General features: G+C 37.7%; 1 protein-coding gene and 1 long non-coding RNA gene across 6 annotated transcripts; one reads left to right on the plus strand and one right to left on the minus strand.

Moving 5' to 3' along the window:
- Window positions 1-1,612: 1,612 nt before the first annotated feature.
- Window positions 1,613-2,741, minus strand: LOC141602350 (uncharacterized). The gene is made up of 3 exons (XR_012524414.1): window positions 2,630-2,741; window positions 1,948-1,994; window positions 1,613-1,688 (listed from the first exon to the last, which is right to left on the minus strand). It is a non-coding gene; the product is annotated as an uncharacterized LOC141602350 (long non-coding RNA).
- An 887-nt stretch (window positions 2,742-3,628) lies between these two features.
- LOC141598733 (uncharacterized) lies at window positions 3,629-13,845 on the plus strand. Of its 5 annotated transcripts, none has more exons than XM_074418477.1 (7): window positions 3,629-3,840; window positions 3,932-4,043; window positions 4,346-5,408; window positions 5,939-6,075; window positions 6,592-6,908; window positions 7,000-7,205; window positions 13,654-13,845. In XM_074418477.1, the coding sequence occupies exons 5-7, from the start codon at window positions 6,667-6,669 to the stop codon at window positions 13,704-13,706; spliced, it is 501 nt and encodes a 166-aa protein (XP_074274578.1). In that variant the 5' UTR covers window positions 3,629-3,840; window positions 3,932-4,043; window positions 4,346-5,408; window positions 5,939-6,075; window positions 6,592-6,666; the 3' UTR covers window positions 13,707-13,845. The 5 variants fall into 4 exon arrangements, with proteins under 5 accessions (XP_074274578.1, XP_074274581.1, XP_074274582.1 ...); XM_074418481.1 differs by having other exon boundaries at window positions 6,592-6,894; XM_074418478.1 differs by having other exon boundaries at window positions 3,654-3,840; window positions 3,994-4,043.
- Window positions 13,846-22,269: the final 8,424 nt, after the last annotated feature.

The following is a 22,269-nucleotide window of genomic DNA, read 5'->3' on the forward strand; positions in this document are numbered from 1 at the left end:
TTCCACGATAATTTGTGCATTATAATTTGTATTTTTTGTTGTGAGTATTTCGTAATACAAGTCAGAAAGTACGGGAATTTTCCGCTGTGTACTTGTGTGAGCATTAATTTATCCCTTTCACCTTTAAGCGCACACATGAGAACATACGAAATGTTCTATTCAAGCTGCGATTGAGATGTATAGATTTGGAGTTAAAGGTAAAGAAGAGGCAATTAAGGGAAACTAAGGTGCTGGAACGTTTTTTTGTCTGCTCTGTTCTCGGGTAGCTGGTGCTCAGTTTTTCATCAGGCGGGATGATATATAGAAATTACGTAAACAAGTTAAGTGTACGTAAACAGGTTAACAATATCAACGTAAAGAAGAATAATACTTGATGATCGAGCTACGAAGATACCACAACTAAGTACACATACGTTAAAAATAAAGACAAAACCCGCAAAATGAACACATGGATCAAATTAGACTCGACAGCAACCCGTAAGTACCACAAGCAAGTAAATATTCTTCTTTAAAATACCACAGTTAAGACTGAACAGAATCAGCACCTAAATATGCTTTAACAAAACCCTAAATAAGCAAGCTAGCACATATGAACGTCCTAAATAATCCTGACAAATTAACAACCAATAAAAGCATATGCTTAAACCCAAACACCATCACCAACTTGTAACAGTGTAAACTAACATTAAAATAATGGACGCCGTTCATCATCTAGACACCGAGCGGTACCCACCAGAGATGCTGCATGTTTTAAAAATGCAAAAGCAAAATCCCAGCCACAAAGACTCCGCCAATGGCACAGGAATATCTAAAAGCAAGATGGATTGAACTAAAATGAGCTAAATTGAGCTGTGTGTTTGTATATCTGGAACACAGACTCCACCATAATGTTTGGTGTTTTGACGCTTGTAGTACTTTGCCATTAATTTTCCAAATAAGGCTAAGACCCAATTTAATTAACCACAAAATACAATTTAATTCCAAAATTTGAAAAAGAAAAACAAACTATAAGTCACACGAAGAGTGCAGTTCACCAAACTCTAAGCACATTTCCAATCCCAGATGGCAGCACACGGCAGTACTCTAAGCACATTTTAAAATAAATTTACATAATGAGACCCGACCACGTAATCAAGTAACCAAATGAACAATTTAACACGAGCAGTGGTTTGAAATGGACAAGTAAACACGCACCTCATAGTCCAAGGGAAACCATCAACAAAGCCACTGTTGTCACCGATAACAACCCTCCTGAGAAAGGAAAAACAACTGGAGGAAGCCGTCGCCGTAACCGCTAATTACCTTACAGAGGATGCCAAAAGTTTTATTGATATTTTATTAGTGTGATTGGAAGTTGGAACACTGACTCTTAACATTTTACACAATTATTTATTGGAAAAAAAATTTTGACTTGTGCTTTTTTTTATATATTTTCAATCATGAATATTCAAAAAATTATGTTTTAGTATTTTTAATACGCTTAGCGAATCGATACGAATTAGCGAATTATATTATTTTTAATACGCTTAACGTATCGGATACGCTCAATAGAGCGAATCACGAATTCGTATTACGAATTCGTATCGAGCGTATTACGTATTCGGCAACCCTGGCCAAAACGACTGAAACCGTGGTCTATGATCCACATCCCAATCCCAGGTAGTTGCAGCTTCAGAAGCCCGAGCTTACTAATAAATAAGAAAAAAACTAATCACTCAAAATAAAAAGAAGGTACACATCAACACGGAAAATGAAATAAAATGGACAAATAAACACCTAACTTTATGTTCAAGGCAAATCAGAACACAATTATTAACATTACCCCAAACACACTATAATAAAAATAGATCAGCAGCTACGTATTAACCACCTCTTCAGCGATCACGCGCAATTAAACTCAAAGTTACTCCATTAAAGTAAAAATCTGATCAAGCAAGAAAAACTCACCAACAACTGTTGAGCCACCGCAACATCACAGGAAGATCCCGAATTCACTGAGTACACAATCAAATAAACAAACCAATTAGACATCACTTAGCAGAACCAAACGCTGGCCACCCCCGGTAAACCATACGGTGTTTTAAAATCTAATTCAACACCGAGCCTATATATTAACAATAGTAATCTAATAATAAAAAACGGTAATAATAACAAACACAATCGCAACAGCTAAACTAATAATAGACACAATAATAACAACAATAATTAAACCCACAGGACGGCAGATCGGGAAACACAACAACCAGATCGCACACGAAATGATGAATTCACAATTCCTAACTGCACATGAAAAGATGAATTCACAATTACTAATTTCTAAACTAAAATCTGAAGCAGCTAAACTAATAATAACCACAATAACAACAACAATAATTAAACCCACAGGACGGAAGATCGGGAAGTAAAACAAGCAGATCGCACACGAAATGATGAATTCACAGTTCCTAACAGCGCATGAAATGATGAATTCACAATTTCTAAACCCTAAACTAAAATCTGAAGGCGGAAATCACAATAGACCAAACGCAACAACACGTTAACAACACAACAACAAATTACAATGGTAAAAGAACGCAATAAGTGTGAAACAATCAACAAAGAATAGTAATTTGGTATTCGAAGTAAATACCTGGGTTTTGCTGAGGTAGGTCGACATATGTGCGAGAAACCAAAGACGGAGGAGAATAAGCGGTCAATAAAAATGGCAGAGTAAAAGGGTTAGATTGTGGTTGTGAGTTAAAGGATAAATGGAGGGAGGAGATCTTCAAGGGGATCCAACGGTAGGGGTGTGACTTGCTTTGCAACTATTCATTGCTACAGTCCCTATGTTGGGGCTTTTTAAATGGTAAGGATAAGGATTTAGGAGGTCTATTGTGGCTAGGGATGTCAATGGATCGAGTTCGGGTCGGGTGAAGCCTCATCCGTCATCCATCCGTCCTTTTAAAATCTCATCCAACCCGTCCGTCATCCGTGAAACATATCATCCGTCATCCATCCATCCATCATCCATGGATGAAACGGGTGGATCGGGTGATAAACGAGTGTTGTGTATCTATATATTTAAAGTTAAAATAAATGATTTTTTTTTTCTCTACAAAAATAAAGTTAGATAATTATTTTAGTTTAAATTTCTAGTGGTTAGGTTCACAAAATATTTATATTGAGAGTAGAAAAATATGAAAATTTAAATATTTTATATCTTAATAATGTGTTATATGTAAAAAAAATTAAATAAAAAATAATAAAATCGGGTGATGGATGGATGGCGGGTGGATAGCGGGTGGAATTTCTTCATCCAACCCATCCGTCATCCATTATCCGTTTCATCCGTCATCCATCCATCATCCATTTAAATCGGGTTTTCATCCATCTTTTAGGATCAGGTGGATCGGGTTTTGATGGATGCGGGTGAAATTGACATCTCTAATTGTGGCGGTTTATGTAAGAACCGACGTGATAACTCGAAATTTTTATGGCGGTTCCAAATAAAAAACGCCACCATTAGTCAATTACGGCGGTTATATGAACAACCGACGTTAGAAATGACGCTAAAAGTTAATAGTAAGTGACAATTTTTTGGACTAAAAAACCGCCATTATTTATTTTTGTGTCGGTTTTTAATTCAACCGACTTAAGCAAAACCCTTTACAATTCCCTAATACACAGTTCAGCGCATTCATTCATTCATCGTCTCTTCATCTCCACACCCCAAAAGCTCAATCCCTTCAATTCAATCATCAATAGCAAATCTGATACCGGCAACCGTCCATTTCCTTCTCACGCCTTCGTCGACAACCATGAACTGGGCATCTCTTTAACCAGACTCGTTCAATATCCTTGGTAAGTTACCACCTCATTATTGCTAGATTCGTGTTTAAATTGACCCTAATTGTTTAGAATCTGTAAGCTATTTTTGTTGGATTAATAATAGGGACTATCCAATTGATGATACAAATCCGTAACCCTGATTCATAATTTTTGGCGATGGAGCAGAGAGGTACTCGAGTTGCGTCATTTGGACAGACGGAGATTAATTGGGACAAGTAAGTATTCCATTCAAAAATCAATCATTCAATCTTATATATGATCAAATTCATGAAGAAATGTGAGCATTATATGTTTTTATCATCTTTATTTACTTTGGTTTGGAGTTTAATCATTTTAATTTCAATATTATCCCCTTAATTTTAACTATCAATCCATGCTCAAGTGGATAGATGGAATTTGTGATGACTTATTTTCATTGCAAAAGAAGAATACTTTAGATGGATGACTGTTGAATACTTGTTTCCAACACCAAACTCGCCATCCGTTCCGTTTTTCTGAGATTAAACTTTGCTTGCAGGCTCGACAAGACTAAATTCTGTGTTGTTGGAGCTGGGCTATTTACAGGGATAACAGTCGCTCTTTATCTAGTTTCTGTTGTTAAGACTAGGCTACAGGTCGCATCTAAGGATATTGCTGACAGAACTACATATTCAGCTGTTAGAACCATACTCAAAGCTGACGGAATACCTGGTTTGTACAGAGGATTTGCCACTGTCATTACTGGTGCAGTCCCGTCCAGAATTATATTCCTTACTGCTTTGGAGACTACAAAAGTCGCTGCTTACAGGATTGTTGAACCTCTTAATTTTTCTGAACCATCTAAGGCTGCCATATCAAACTGGGTTGCTGGAATGTTAGGCTCTCCTCCTGTGGGTGTATAGAAGGGGATGTTTATTGGGTTTGAACTTTGAACTTTGAATAGGTGCTGGCTCGATTTTAGTTAGTCGAACACCAGCTTCTAGTTACTCCACCTCTTAAAATTACTCCACCTCTTAAAAATTATTAAATCAACGTCACCACTTACCCACTTGACTTCCTCTTAGAAAAATAAAAAAATTAATTATCATTTTTCCATTATTCATTCCTTTACCTAGTAAAAAATATATTTTTCCTCATTTCACATAAACCCATCCGACCCACTATATCTCCATCCCCTTCCTTGCACGCTCCATGGTTTGGCTTTCCTGCAAATACTCATCTCCCATTATTTTACTTAAATGACTCTACTTCTTGTTACTTATTCTTAATCCCGTCCACAGTACTCCACTGGAAGGAACAGTTCAGTGGTCTCTTATGTGGTCAGGTGGGTTCTTGTCATGATGCCCTACGTGGCAACGACTTGCATGTTGTATTGAATAAGATTACGTAGTATTTGTGAAATTAACGGCAATCTCCCACGTGTAATTTATTGTAAAATTAACACTAATCTCTCCTACACAATTCGATACCAATCGACAAATATGCAAGTCGTTGCAAACGTAGGAGAAGGGAAAGATGCTAAAGAAATGGAACTTGAAAAAGTTCTTCATATGAAGAAAGGTTTGGACCACACCAGCTATGCAAGGAATTCTCTATTTCAGGTTTACCCTCCTTCGTCTCCCTTACTATATGTATATTTCTCCGAGTCTTTATACTCCCTATGTTCCAGTGAAATGTTTACACTTTCTTTATTTTGTGAGGGAGAAATAAAGGAAGTGTAAACATATCACTGGAACGGAACGGAGGGAGTAGTATATAGTGTTCAATTGTAGAAAATGTTAAAGTAAATCGGTTTAACTTTCAAAAACAATTACAATAAAGATATTATATCTACTCCTATGTCCCAACTCCTAACAAATTGTTATCTATTCTTTCACACAAAGACTGAAATAGACCAATAAAATTTAAAAAAAAAAAAAAATAATATGACCCACGTGCACACACAAGCAACTTGCTCCCAAAATATAGAAATAGATAATAAATGAATTATGAATAATACCCTTAGAATGAAAATAGATAGCGATTCACATGGCTGGAAAAATGCGCAAACATCTCTTTATCAATCTTCTACACCATACAACTGGTGGTATAGTTTACTAATTGGAAATCTCTATCTTTTTCTTTGTAACAGAGAACAGTGATTGAAAACTTATAGGCACCAAATTATAAGAAATGAAGTAAAAAAGATTTTGACGAAAGGGAAGGTTGCTGGTCTTCTTCGGCTTGTTTTTCATGATGCAGGAACCTTTGAAAGAAATGACAATTCAGGTATTCAGAACCTTCAATATAGCCCGTAGCTCCTGAAAGTTGAAACTCATGCTAGCTGGATGTTTTGGTAGGATAACCTTATTTTTGTTCAAGTATTGTATAACTCAGTTCTATGATCTGCCATCCTCACTCTGCCTAGACGCGGTCCCTCTTTTGAGGCATTGAGGTAATGTTAATGTTGGCCCTGGCCCAAGTGAGTGTCTACAGTATGAGGCTAACTGATGAATGATGGTATGCCAATATTTCATAGTGATTTGATGTCATTTGTAATGTGCCAATGCAATTAATTTAGTGTCTTTGTAAGCCTTTAATATATGAGGCATTAATGGTTTGACGTATGAAATTATGAAACCATCTCCAATATATACAGAGACTTTTGGTCTCTTTGATCGCAGAAATGTCAGTTAGCACCACTCTATTAGTCATTGCTTTAATTTAATTTGATGTTTCAATCCCCCTAATAACACTAGTAAATATCGTCATTCTGATCATCTTATGGCTTATGTTGTTATGTAGGGGGTATATGAACGATTCTATAACATATGAACTTGAAAGACTAGAGAATAAAGGGCTCAAAAAATCTCTGAAGGCATGCTTTCACACCTTTTCCTCTCGACCCATTTCTCCTCACACTGGGCTCCTAATATCATTGATGATGATGAGTATTTCCACACTTTCACAGTTCCACATGTCAGTCTATATGTGAAAAAAACATGGCAATTATCTGTTGTTGCTCAGTGCTCTTCGGAAGTCCAGGCGAATGCAGCGGATACTCTTTGTGCAATTACACGAAACATGGGATCACCTCTTACAGCTAAAGTATGCAGTCTCGGGTATATTATCTCTGTTTTGTAGTTATTTTTCCTTCATTATGATTTGATAGTATGAGTTCATAGCTGATAGTTGATTGTTTTCTGGATGCAGTTTTGTGTCAAGGATTTTCTCCCATGCACTTGAAGATTCCTCTACCAAGTCTGGTCTAGTACACTCGCTGTTTATCTCTATATCTTTGTTGGATCCCAGATGGTCATCTTCCTCTTTGTTAATGCATTCTCTACGAGGTCAGCATATGTACGAGGCGCCGATCGCAGTAAATCCGGAGACTACTAATACAATGCTACCTAGACTTGGTTAGTGTCTGAAATAATCTTTTTAACATTACTCTTTTATCTAGTCATGGTTACCCATGTAGCTTCGTATAAATTTATTTCTGTCAGCATGTCACTAAGTCTTGGGGTTTTAGACTTACATCAAAGTCTATTTGTGGCCTCAATTCGGTGCCCCCCTGATACGTGTTTGATAAAAAGAAAAACGAAACGGATATATTCGACAAACTAGACCTATAGCTTGACGAATTACGAGACCAAGCCAAGACCTATTGACTCGAGACTCAAGGAATTATGTCAGAGTCGCGTCTAGACGATAATTCGAAAATTTCTAGAATTGCACGCAGCAATAGCAAGAAGTTTGCAGGGATGTTTTTTTTTTGTGAAAACTTTGATGATCCTCTTATTAATAAAACAAGGCTTTAAATAGCCCAAAAGAGACACATGAAAAGTCTCCTATAACTCTAGAATTAACTAGCTAATTAAGGTAATTCCCTAATTAAACTAGGCCACTAATTACAACCTTCCACTACTCCAAAAATAAATAAGACAAAAACTACTATTATTTTTGTAAACAAAACGTAAAGCTTGCATGGACAAAGTGTTGGACCAATATTTAATTCACCGTGACCATGCATACACAACGAGCCAACGTCCCCAAGTAAACGTCTCGGCCACTGCTCGTATCCACCAGTGGGTTCTCCATAACGATGTCCGCATCATCCCCTCCCCCTTCAAAAGGAATTGCCCTCAATTCGGCAAGACCGTCATCATCGAGATAAGGCGATAAATCGCCCACATTAAAAGTCGCGTGAACTCCGTAGTCCCCTGGAAGCTCCACTTTATAAGCGTTATCATTGATACGCTTGACAATTCTATACGGTCCCTCGGCCCGAGGCATAAGCTTATTCTTACGTTTACTAGGAAACCGCTCTTTCCGTAAATTGATCCACACCAAGTCGCCTTCCTGAAATACCCGAGGACTACGGTTTTTGTTCGCCTTTCTTTTGTAGTTTGCATTGATAGCCTCGATGCGCTCGCGAATTTGCTCATGGAGCCTGGCCATAGATTTCAGTTTAGCTTCTGCATCTTTATGAACAAACTCATCCTTGGGAAGTGGAATCAAGTCGAGTGGCAGGTACGGATTAACACCATACACGGCTTCAAACGGAGTTCGTCCAGTGGCGTATGTTGGGGATCGGTTGAATGCAAATTCAGCATGCCCAAGCTTGAGGTCCCAATCCTTTTGAGTACGACTGACCAACCCACGTAATAAAGCTCCCAAAGTCCGATTTGTCACTTCCGTCTGACCATCCGTTTGGGGGTGGTGCGATGTACTAAATAGCAATTTGGTCCCCACCTTCCTCCATAGTGTATTCCAAAAATAACTGAGAAACTTGGAGTCACGATCCGACACAATGGTTTTGGGGATCCCATGAAGACGGACTATTTCACGGTAATACAAATCAGCCACATGACTCGCATCGTCGGTCTTGTTACAACACTTACAAGCTACAAAATGAGCCATTTTCGAAAACCTATCCACGACCACCATTATGGCATCCTTTCCTCTTTGGGTCCGTGGAAGAGCTACAATAAAATCGATGGAGACATCCTCCCATGGACGCATCGGAACGGGCAAAGGAGAATACAAACCGGGTTTGAATGTACTTTTGACTACTCGACAAGTTACACACTTTCCAACGAGGTTTGTTACGTCACCCAACATTTTGGGCCAATGGAAATGCTCTCGTAACACCTCCAAGGTTTTAGTTACACCGAAATGACCTGCTAGTCCCCCACCGTGAGCTTCTCTGACCAATAATTCTCGAATGGGATGCTTCGGGACGCAAAGGCGATTGCCTTTGAAGAGGAAACCATTCTGAACCATATATTCTCCAAACACACCGGTGGAGCATTTTTTAAACAACTCACTAAAGTCCCTATCACCTTTATAATAATCTTTAAGAGTCTCGAACCCCAGAAGCCGAACTTCTAAAGTAGTAAGCAAGGCATACCTGCGTGAAAGTGCATCTGCAACTATATTATTGCTGCCATTTTTGTACCGCGCCGAGAAGTGAAACGACTGCAGAAATTCGACCCACTTGGCGTGCCTTGGGCTCAATTTTTGCGGACCATTAATGTACTTGAGTGACTCATGGTCGGAATGCAACACGAAATGGTTGGGACGAAGGTAGTGACTCCAATGTCGTAAGGCCTGAACAATTGCGTAGAATTCTTTGTCGTAGGTACAATAGTTCAAACGGGCACCATTTAATTTCTCCGAAAAGTAAGCTATTGGTCTCTTCCCCTGTATCAAAACCGCGCCAATCCCGACTCCGCTAGCGTCACACTCAACTTCAAAAGCTTGGGAAAAATCAGGTAAAGCCAAGATGGGTGTAGAGCATAATTTTTCTTTTATTAGCTCAAAAGCAGCTTGAGCTTCTTTACCCCATACAAATACTCCCTTTTTCATGCAATTAGTAATGGGACTAACAATGGAACTGAAATCACGAATGAAACGACGGTAAAATGAAGCTAAGCCGTGAAAAGAACGAACCTCGCTGACCGTTTTGGGACTTGGCCATGACTTGATTGCCTCGATTTTAGACGGGTCGACGGAGACTCCCTCTGCCGAGACAACATACCCCAAGAACACTACTTGGTCAACCTCAAATGCACACTTTTCTTGCTTCCCGTAAAGTTTCTGAGTCCGTAAAATATCGAAGACTTGCCGCAAGTGATTTATATGCTCCTCTCTGTCTTTGCTATACACCAATATATCATCCAAGTAGACTACGACAAATTGACCCAAGCATGGTTTCAAGACTTCATTCATGAGTCTCATAAAAGTACTTGGGGCGTTGGAAAGGCCGAAGGGCATAACAGTCCATTCATACAACCCGTGCTTCGTTTTAAAAGCCGTTTTCCACTCGTCTCCTTCACGCATTCTAATCTGGTGATAGCCACTCCTTAAATCGATTTTGGAGAATACTTTCGACCCATGGAGCTCATCCAACATATCGTCAAGTCTCGGAATTGGGAACCGATATTTTATAGTTATATTATTTACTGCTCTGCTATCGACACACATACGCCATGTACCGTCCTTTTTTGGAACAAGTAACACTGGTACAGCGCAAGGACTCAAACTCTCCCGAACGAAACCACGAGCTACTAGATCATCAATTTGTTTCTGCAATTCTTTTGTTTCATTCGGGTTGCAACGATAAGCTGCTTTATTCGGTAGCGGAGCCCCTGGAATTAAGTCAATTTGGTGCTCGATTCCGCGTATGGGAGGCAACCCCGGTGGTAAATCGTCGGGAAAAACATCCTGATAATCCTTTAACAAATCAGCCATGGGGCTGCCGACTTTGAAGGACTGACCCGCGACGGTCTCACTGTTAGCAACAAGTAAATACACTAACCCTCCATGCTTCAAAGATTGATCAATTTCCCGTTCAGTGGCCAACATCGTATGACTCGATTTCGGTTTTGCCTTCGTGCTCATGGAACGGATTGCCTGAGGAGACATAGGCTTCAAAACAATTTTTTTGCCCTTCTCCCGTAGTTCATATTCATTGCTCCTTCCCCTATGAGTCACATCCCGATCAAATTGCCACGGACGTCCCAATAAGATATGGCACGCATCCATCGGAATTACATCACAAAGAATTTCATCCGCATAGGAACCCATAGTTAGCCCGACCCTCACTTGACGAGTCACCTTAACACTATTTCCGTCGTCGAGCCAGTGGAGTGCGTAAGGTCTAGGGTGTGCTGTAGTAATCAACCCCAATTTTGACACCATCTCACTAGAAGCAACGTTGGTACAACTACCCCCGTCAATAATTACGCTACACCATTTATCCCCGACCCGACACTTGGTATGAAACAACACATCACGCTGATCCGAGTCCACAGCCACGGTTTTAGTTTGAAGAGTCCTAAGAACCAATGCTGTATCGTAAATAGGGGCCTCGTACCCTTCCACTTCCTCCTCTTCGCTGCCCTCATTGAACACAAATGTATCCCCTAACCTTTCTTCCTCCTCCAACAATTCATCCCGACAATCCACGGCTTCCCTCAAGGTCACCACTCGTTTATTGGGACACGAGCTTTGATAATGTCCGAACCCCTCACATTTGAAACACCTTACCTTTGAAAGGGAGGTTTCTTTGGTTGCACTAGTTGTTTTAGGGGTAATGGGGTCTGTGTTAGAAGCCTTCCCTGGATTACTACTGGACGCAGGGGAATCATATTTCGAGGATGACTCGGGTTTAGTCCATGATTTATTTTTCCCATAATCAGTACCGGACCCTCCCCCATATTTTGATTTACCCTGAGACTCGAGTTTTAAACAGAGCCCACAAAGTGTATCGAAATCCGCATAGGGATACAGTTCCACAGTACTCGATAAGTTAAAATTTAATCCCCGTAAAAACCTAGCCATTTTCTGTTCCTCAATTTCCTCCAATTCCCCCATCAAAGATAAATTTTCGAATTCATCAATATACTCTCCCACACTCAATTTCCCTTGCCTAAACTCCGCAATTTTACGATAAGTAGTAATCCTATGGGTTGTGGGTACATACCGTTTACGAAGTTTCCGCTTCAAGGACTCCCACGATGCAATTTTATCCTTTCCAGCCCGTATCCTTTTGGCCTTCAACCCCTCGAACCATAAGGACGCTCCTTTGCTCAATCGTAAAATCGCATATCGACATCTCTTCTCGTCAGTGATGTCTTTGAAATCGAAGAACCGCTCGATTTTTCGTTCCCAATCCAAATAGTTTTCGGGATCGGTACCTCCTGTAAATTCCGGCAATTCTGAGATTTTGAACTCGTCTTGCTTCGCTTTCCCACCGGTTCGACTTCCGGTAGGTCTATTACGTAACAAGTCTTGTAGCTTATCATAAAATTCGTCGTCGAACTGTTCGCCTGCCATTATCAATTTTTGTTTTGAGTGTTTTTTTTTTTTTTTTTTTATATATATTTTTTTTTGTAATGAACCGAAACTTAGGATCGTCTCGATTTAATGGAAAATCAAGAGCCGAAGCTCTGATACCACAAATGATACGTGTTTGATAAAAAGAAAAACGAAACGGATATATTCGACAAACTAGACCTATAGCTTGACGAATTACGAGACCAAGCCAAGACCTATTGACTCGAGACTCAAGGAATTATGTCAGAGTCGCGTCTAGACGATAATTCGAAAATTTCTAGAATTGCACGCAGCAATAGCAAGAAGTTTGCAGGGATGTTTTTTTTTTGTGAAAACTTTGATGATCCTCTTATTAATAAAACAAGGCTTTAAATAGCCCAAAAGAGACACATGAAAAGTCTCCTATAACTCTAGAATTAACTAGCTAATTAAGGTAATTCCCTAATTAAACTAGGCCACTAATTACAACCTTCCACTACTCCAAAAATAAATAAGACAAAAACTACTATTATTTTTGTAAACAAAACGTAAAGCTTGCATGGACAAAGTGTTGGACCAATATTTAATTCACCGTGACCATGCATACACAACGAGCCAACGTCCCCAAGTAAACGTCTCGGCCACTGCTCGTATCCACCAGTGGGTTCTCCATAACGATGTCCGCATCCCCCCCCGCCCCCTTGATTTGTTTGATACTTCCTGGACCTTCAGAACTTTTTCTATCTAACTTGCTTTGAACTGTGAAAGTGTCGAACATGGTCCATGGCTAATGGTAACAAAGATTTATTCTTGCTGCTAGGGTTAGTATTTTGTAGTAGTTTGTGGTGTCTGGTGTTTACAGATGATTTGCTAAACCTTTTGGTTGTGAATTCTAATGATAACATATTGCCCACCACATCTTGCCATTAGCCTGCTGGGTTTAGTATTTTCAGTAGTTGTAGAATATGTGTTGATATGTATTTTCAGTAAGCGACAAGATAGAATTCACTCTTAGCGATTCGCGATTTAGGTTACCCGAGCAAATGCGGTACTACTGTAGTATGGTGGAAGAGTAATTGAATACGTCTAACTCATGTTCATTCTAATTGTTTTTCCTGGGATAAAAGGGAGAGAGTACAAGTAAAATTTTGCATAATGAAGTCTTCAATCTTGCATATTTTGACTGGATCTTTTGTTCTGGCTGGATTTGAATTACTCTTTTTCCTTCCGTTTTAATATGTAATTCTACCAAGTGAGCATTGTTCGGTTAATTGTTCTAATTTGTCCATTTTTTTTCCAGATTGTTGAGTTCATTGTTGTTCTAGTGAATTCATTTTTCATTTTATTTTGACATGAAATATGTGGTATGTGGTGCTATAATTCAAACTTTTGAGTTTTTTATCTTGGTTTTGCTTTATACTCGTATATATTTATATAGGTACCCTTGTTTTCATTGTTTGATTTTTAGTAATAACGCTAGACGTTGATTTAATAATGCTTAGTTTGATTTTCTTACTATGGGTTTTGTTTACTCTATCATTGCAGATTTAAGAGTAAGAGTGTCAATTGACGAGATAAAGAATGTTAAAGAGGTGTAGGCTACCAAATGTTTAGGGAATATGTAAATGTTGATTAGTCTATTAAATAAGATGTGTATATGATTATTTATACACTTCGATGTAAAATTTTTGAACATGGACATTATTGTTCTGCCGTATGATATGAAAGTTTTTGGGTAGTTGGTTGCATTCTTGTACATGTATTATTTGTTCATTTCGATATTCGATTGTCATATTTATGGGAGGTTGCTACTGAAATTTAGGTAGCAATTTTTTTTTTAAAAAAAATACCTATCTATGGCGACGGTTCTAAGTTAGAAACGCCACAAGCTATAGTGACGGTTCTTAAGTAAAACCGCCACTATAGATAATCAATGGTGGCGTTTCGTAAGTTAAAAACCGCCACTATAGATAATCAAAGTGATTAATGAAATACCTATGGTGGCGGTTTTCTTACAATAACTGCCACTATAAATGAGTTATAGTGGCGGTTCTTGTCTAACAACCGTCGTATTATATAAGTCTATAATGGCGGTTTTGTATAACAACCGCCACTATAGGAGAGCTATAACGACGGTTGTACGACCACCTACAACCGCCGTAAAGTTTATACGACGCCGCGATAAACGACGCACCCTAAATCTCTAAAAACCGCCACAAAAGGTCATTTATAACCGCCATCGTAGGGGGTTTTTCTACTAGTGTTACCTAAAGGTAGTAAACCCATTACGAGTAAATGGATTTTCAAAAAGAAAATGAGACCTGACGGTACAATAGAAAGATTCAAAGCTAAACTTGTGGTTAGAGGTTTTACACAAAAGAAAGATATTGATTATTTTGATACTTATTCACCCGTGACCAAAATATCGACTATTAGAACTCTTGTCGCCTTTTGCTATTCATTAACCTTTTTATACATCGATGGATGTCAAAAGCGCTTTTTGAATGGTGAGCTAAGGGAAGAGATTTATATGTCGCAACTTGAAGGGTTTGTGGTAGAGGGTCAAGAGAATAAGGTGTGTAAACTGAATAAATCACTATACTGATCTGAAACAAGCACCTAAACAAAGTGGTATGAGAAATTTAACAACACTTTGGTAAGTAATGGCTTTATGGTAAACAATTCTGATTCATGTGTTTATTCAAAAGTAATAGAATCTGATTGTGTGCTTATATGCCTTTATGTTGATGACATGTTAATACTTGGTAATAATTTAGAGGTAATAATTGAAACCAAAGAATTTTTGTCATCACAATTTGAGATGAAGGACTTAGGAGAAGCTGATGTAATCCTAGGAGTTAAGGTTATTCGAAACTCTAAAGGAATTTCTTTAAGTCAATCTCATTATGTGGAAAAAGTGTTGAAAAAGTTTAATGCTTTGATGTTGTGCTGCTTAGGACACCCTACGATTCTAGTGTACACTTATGTAAGAACTTGGGTAAGAGTGTATCCCAAGAAGAGTATGCTAAAATCCTAGGTAGTGTGATGTTTCTTATGAATATACTCGACCGGATATTGCCTATGCGGTTAGTAGATCGAGTCGTTACACACATAACCCTAGTAGTGAACATTGGAATGCTCTACGTCGTTTACTAAAATACCTAAAAGGAACAGTTGACTTTTGCTTGCATTATAGTAAATTTCTTTGTGTTAGAAGGATATTGTGATGCAAATTGGGTTTGAGGTAACGATGAGATCTGTTCTACTAGTGGTTATGTCTTCACCATGGGTGGAGGTGTTATATCGTGGAAGTCTTCTAAACAGACTTGTATTGCACGCTCTACCATGGAGTCGGAGTTCATAGCTCTTGAATTGGCAGGTCAAGAGGCTGATTGGTTGAAAAACCTGTTGGCAGATGTACCAATGTGGGGGGGACAAAATATTCAGGTCTCCTTACATTGTGATTCACAAGCATCTCTTGGTGTCTTTGCTAAGAATAGTGTCTATAATTCTAAGAAACGACACATTCGAATCAGGCACGCTGCAGTTAGACAACTCCTTGATAATGGAGTTATCGCTTTGGACTATGTGAAGTCCGAAAGCAATTTGGCTGATCCCTTTCCTAAGGGATTGACTAGGAGACTAGTCATTGAAACGTCGAGGGGAATGAGACTTAAGTCCTTAAGTCAAGAGTGACTAGGCCTAAAGTTTTTATTCCTATGGCGTTATATGATTCATAGCCTTGACTGGTGGTGCTTTTGAGACGCACTTGATGAATCATACACAAGGTTGGACTTATGTTCTTAATGGCTCATGTAAGAAGTGTTATTGAGAAGCACTTGAGCCACCTACGTAGGTGTGTTGATCATAAAGACTATGAGAAGTCTTGTGAACACATCTGTTAGTACCGAGGTAAACGCAATGCTCTAAAAGAGCGCGTTGCACTTTGAAATCGCGGAACGATCACAATTCTGAAGGTATGATATGTGTTGTGGGGGGTATCGACTGAAGCTCAGCTAGGAATTCAAATCGCAAGATATTCTCTCGCTGTAAGTAAGTTGTTTCCTCATCTCACTAAAGTGTCAATTCAAATCGAAAGATATTGATACCTAAGTATCCAATCCTTCCTTTACCTAGAATTTCTTTCTCTTTCTCTGTCGCCCCTAGTGGGGGATTGTTGGAAATAGGGGCTTGTTTTGCCTTTGTAGTTTTTCCAATTTGTCCCACATTGGTAGAATGAAGTTGTTGTCATGTGTTTATATATGACCACACCCCTTACCATATCACTAGTGGGTCATGAGAGGCTTTTGTGGAAGCTTTGCGAGGTGCTTAATTCAGCTCGCACGCGCGCGTGCCCGTGCCCGAGCCCGGCCCGGCCCGGATTCGTGATTCGGGATTCGGGATTTGGCAATCGCCTGCGGCGGGCTGTGCCTATCTTTTTGGGCCGGGCCAGAGCTGTGTTTTTGTTTTGGGAAGATGTGACCAAGTTCGTTTATAGGAAAGTGTCCAGGTGCATCTGTTAAATCGTCTGCAATTAAGAGCCATATCTTCTGCGTTAATGGCTCCTTAATCACGTTTGACTGATGTTAATGCGGAATCAATTTTTGGCTCCTCACCTGCTGTTTTCTCCTATATAAAGGAACCTTCTTCATTCCAGATTTTACACATCAACACACTTTCTTCCTCTCTTCTCATTCTATATAATTTCTGGGTAAAGATAAATTCTGTCGTTTCAATGTTCTTAGTCTCGAGTGGGCGCGCCTAAGTGCAGTAGTGTAAATCCTTGGGGTACTACCGGTCATTTGCTGATCGCCACCACGGTCGTACCGGAAATATAGTTTTCAAGGCAGTGGCTCTATTACCACGTCACTACGAATCAGTTATCTCTTTTCCCTTTTACATTGTTACTGCAATTTTATTCCAACAAGAAGGTGTTATAAAATATTTATGTTAAGTGTCTCATTATGTTTTTGTTTTTGGTTCAAGTGAGTGCAACATGTTGCGCGTGAGAATCGAACTCCCAACTTCACGGTTGGAATAAGAGAGCTTTACCACTTGAGCTAACTCTTATTCGCAGTGTCCTATTATGTATGTGGTGTGTGTACTTTCATTACTCGCTAGGAGTAATAAATAAATAAATTCCTTCTATTATGATAGGAAAGAGTTATAAAATGATTGAAGCACTTATTAATAATCTGAGTTGTTGAATACACCATGCGTTGTCTAAAAATTTCTGGCAAATTACAAGCCAAGGAAGGGTAAGATGTATGCAGTCTAACATTTGGGTTAATAAAGCGTGAGACTTTTTCCAAATAACTAAAAATGAGAATAACCAAGTAAAACAAGAGAAGACTATACATGTAAATTGGAAAAAGATGCACAACGCTCTGGACACATAAGACGCTTTCTGTACAATGACGAATCTTAAATGATAATTTGAAAGCGATAAACTCTTACGTTTAAATTTAACGCTTTTAATTAGACTAAATCATACGATCTATTTTAATTAGAGGTAAACAAATGATTGAGACGAAGGGAGTTAGGAAAACACGACGGAATGAAAGCACAATGTATTTTTAAGAAGAATCAAAATCACTGACCTTACAACATGACAACATCTATACAATTTACAAATCAGTTCATATCTGCTAAATGCACACGTTAGAAAAACCCCTTTAGGGTTCTATTATGTACCTATACCTTGTAATTGCAATCTATGAAATTCAAGCTTTTCTCATATAATTTCTATATAGTATCGAGCATTTGATCCAACAAAAATTCCCAATTTTTTTTTTTCATCCTTCACTAGGGCCAATTCCGGTCTCTCCTTTGCCAATTCTATTGAACCCAATTCTCAATTTATCCTTGTCAACTTCAACAATCGCACAAAACTTACCCCAAAAATTTACCGAACGTGGAAGACACAGGTCGCTGATATCCTCTATGGTTTCGATATCCTTAAGTAAGTGTATGGTACATCCCAAACCCGACTCGACCCTCACTGTTGCGGACTTCAAGATAACCCCCAACCCTGCCTATGCCATTTGGATGCATTAAGATAGTCTTCTCAAAGGAGCTATCCTTGGCACCCTTTGTAGACATAAAAATGTGTCTTACATTTATAAAAATGGAGTCAAAGGTCAAATGTTGACGTATGCAAGAGTTTATCGATTTTAAAATGGGTCGGTAGATTTTAGCCCAAACAAATTCGTTGTTACCTAGTCCATCTTGTCAGAATATAAAATTGGTCCACTCGAAAACTGGGTTGTGCTATATTTCTAATACAAAATATGGGGCATAAATAACGTGTCCAAGAGTGAAGGTGCCGAGTCCAAATTGGACCGGTGCTTTAGCAGCCCATGAATCCGAAGCCCATGAAATTCTCGAAAGAAAAACAAAGGCGATGCATAGTTGACGTTAGAAAATATGTCCATGTTCATATATAATTATGGGATAATGATTGCATTTGTAGAGGACTCGGTCAATCTCCCCTACTACTAAGATAATAAAATTCTCAAGTAGTTTTCCCGCCTAACTTACACTACTTTTTGATGGGCCAATCTAAGTTGGGCTGTCGACTTTTAATAAATCAAATTTGCTTTTGCATCAAGTCTAACGTATGATTTGAATCAATTGAAAACCTATACATGGAAACAAATGTATGCTTTGACTTTTCGAATAAATGCAATCCTATACATGGAAACAACCTCTCAAATTATGCAATTTTTACAATATTATCCCGAAAATATGCAATCACAATCAATTACCCCCTAATATATTATGCAATTTTACAACATATCAATTGCACTCTCGAATTCTGAAATCTTTATTTTAGTAATATGGAGTATATTGAGTATGGAGTATTTTTTAAATAATGTATAACAATTTTTATGTATTTTCTTATAGGAAATAGAAAGTGAAAATGTTAGTTTTAATAATTTGAAAATTGTCTTTTTAGACGCGTAGTATATTATTTTTACCAGTTTTCTTAATAAGCTAATAGGTTTTTTAACTAGATTTTACATCTAACTTAATTTCATAAATTAGTTCCCCTTATCGATTTAACATTATAGTGTTATTATTAATAGTAAACTTTCTTTTCTATCTACTTACTATTATTATATTTAGTATATTATAACATTAAATTAAAAGTAGCTTTAATTTATGCAAATAATTTTATTAAAAGTTCCTCTTTATTTCATCTTAAAAATACCGTGCTATAGCACGGGAACTACACTAGTTAGTCAATAACGGAATTGTTGTTCCACAAATAAGGAAAGATCAACGTGAGATTAGCAAGTTTTTTTTTTTTTTTTTTTTTTGGCAGCTGTAAAAAAAGTGGATTACATACTCATTGCCCTTTTAGCTATAAGCAATGAGCTCGTTTATTAAGATTTCTTGGTACAAAACTAAGACATAAACAGTGAAAAGATGGGAGTAAGGTAGCAATATCTCCAAGAACCCCTTTAACAAGATGATGTTCTTGTTCAATCCCTGCTATTTGGTAGAGCACCTGTAGATAGTCAGACGAAATGTTCAAATGAAATATCCTATTCTCAACTATGCACTGACAATAATGCGTTTGTGGAATTCTCATCATCTTCGAACAAGGTTCTTCTTCAAGGCCTCGAGTGTTCACGTTGGTCTTGCCGCTCCCACACTAGCCTGGCACCGCCGTCTTGCACATCCATCGATTTGAAACCAGCTGTACACAGTCTTATCTACCTACATGAATAGAATTAGACCCGGTACAAGTTTCCGGCGGATATCCCGTCACAAATGAGAATTCGTGGCCATGAAATTATTGTCAACACTATTCAATATTCAAGAGCAAGTGTTCACTGTAGCATGTAGATGGCCAAAAACAAAACAAAAACGTGGAATTCCTTTTAAACCTTGTTCACTGTTAGCATGTAGGGTGGCCTAAAAACAACAAAATCGTGGAATCTATCTATATCTATCTATTTTAATCAATTTTCGGGTGGGACCCAGCAAATTGTTTATTCACTTGAGATAAAAAAAATGTACAAGTGTGTAGATTATTATAAATGATGGAGACTTTTATTTTATATTTAAAGCGAGTTAAATAGAATAAGGCTTCGTTTGGTAAAACTAGATGAAAAGCTACCTAAAACCTGAAAAGCTACCCAAACCCAAAAGGAATTTGAAACCGAAAAAGGAATCGAAAAAATATTGAAAATTACGACACGAAAAGGTGAGATTTTGATTTTTATTAAAATCATTTGGAAGACTATTTGAAAAAAAGTGATATTTGGTCAAATGACGTAAAAGGACATGGCTTATTATTGTTATTATTTGTGTTTTTATTATTATTATTGTGTTATTGTCGTTAGCATTATTAGTAATTAGAAGAAAATGCAATTTTTTTCACTATAATTGCACAAGTGTTCAACATGTTTCAAAATGACGGAAGCAATAATTAAAATATCACGATAACGTAAAAAAAATATCAAACAGTATATCAAAAAAATGTATTTATGGATACGAAGTAAGTTTTTTATTAAACCATACATAAAAATAGTTAATTAAATTGCACCCTAAATTAAAGTATTGATATTATCACGGACGCTTTTCATTTCCGTAGAAACTATTTATTTGGGTTTATTTGAGATCATAATATAAAAAATAATAATATTGGAGTAATATATAAAAAGTGGAAGGGTAAAAAAGGTAAGCAAAATATAATCAGGTACCTGAAATCTCAAATGTTACCCTAGGTAGCATTTCATTTCAGGTACCTTTTTTGCTATAAAATGCTATTTGCCAAACGCGTTCAAGAAAATAAGCTACTTGAAATTTTTGTGAAAAAAGCTACTTCGATTAAAAAAGGTACCTGAAATGCGCTACCAAACAGAGCCTAAATACATTAAAATCATAATGTTTATAAATTAGTGAAAAAACTTATGTCCTTTCTATTTAAGCACGGTTGTATATTTGTATTTAATTAATTTTAAGTTTTAAATGTGGGACACATATGTTTTGTTATGAAAAAAAAACAATTTAAGATTGTATAGAGTAAGTTTAGGTTGTTCTATAATTCTGGACTTTTTTTGAGCTTCTTTTAAATATGAACCATGGATTCATCTTTAACGAAAATACACACTTGAATCTTACCCTATTATTAGGCTCTGTTCTTTTCAACAAAAACTATGAACTGAACTGAATTTAATGGACCTGAACTGAGAAGAATATTGTTGATTGAACTGAACTGAAGTAAAAGTTAAGTTGTAAAGAAATGAGCTAAATTAAACTAAACCAAATAGAGTTGAACTAAACTACAATGAGCTGAAATTAAAACAGTAAAGATAGGGCCTAAATCTTCCGTGTATCAAATATATAAGAAATATGAAATATAAACTTGAGCTAAATTATTAACCATTTAATTTCAGTACATACCCCACCCAATCAAATATTCACATGCTATCGTACTCGATTACCTTCGTTCCATTATTGTTTTTCACAAATTCTCATTTATGACGGCACTATTCCGTCACAAGCTTGTGACCTTTTATAAGGAATAAGTGGAAAAACAAGTGGGTGGGAGTGGGAGGCTATAAGAGGTCATAAGCAAGACGATTTGATTGTTTTTTCATGCATAATTTTGCAAGTCATTTATTTTTTTTCTACAAAATTAAAGCTCTTTAGTTCAAAACCCTCTATAAATACACAAAAAATAGTCTCTATTATTTCATTCAACAAAAAAATGTCATCCATTTTCCGCCAAGCTACAACAACTACCACCATCCTCCTACTTTCCTTCCTGCTCCCCACCCCTACAACCACCACGAACGATATCGTCCTCGACTCCGAAAATAACCCAGTTGTGGCCGTATCACATTACTATGCCGTGTCAATAGCTTTTACCAAAATGGGCCCCTACATAAGTGGTGGGACCACCATGATTAATAAGGGCACAGACAGTTATCCTTCCTTCATTGTGGCCCGGTCCAATATCAATTCTCTCGACTTTGGCATTCCCATAACATTCACCCCACAAATTGGTACACCAAATTATACGGTTTATACTGACTCAAACCTTAACATTGCTTTCCAGTACTTGAGGCCCGAACCCAAGTGTCGTCGTCGATACACCACCGTGTGGACTGTGTCTGGCACTGAAAACAGGAACATGGTGGTGCT

Source organism: Silene latifolia, chromosome 9, assembly GCF_048544455.1.
Source record: "Silene latifolia isolate original U9 population chromosome 9, ASM4854445v1, whole genome shotgun sequence".
Taxonomy (NCBI): Eukaryota; Viridiplantae; Streptophyta; class Magnoliopsida; order Caryophyllales; family Caryophyllaceae; genus Silene; species Silene latifolia.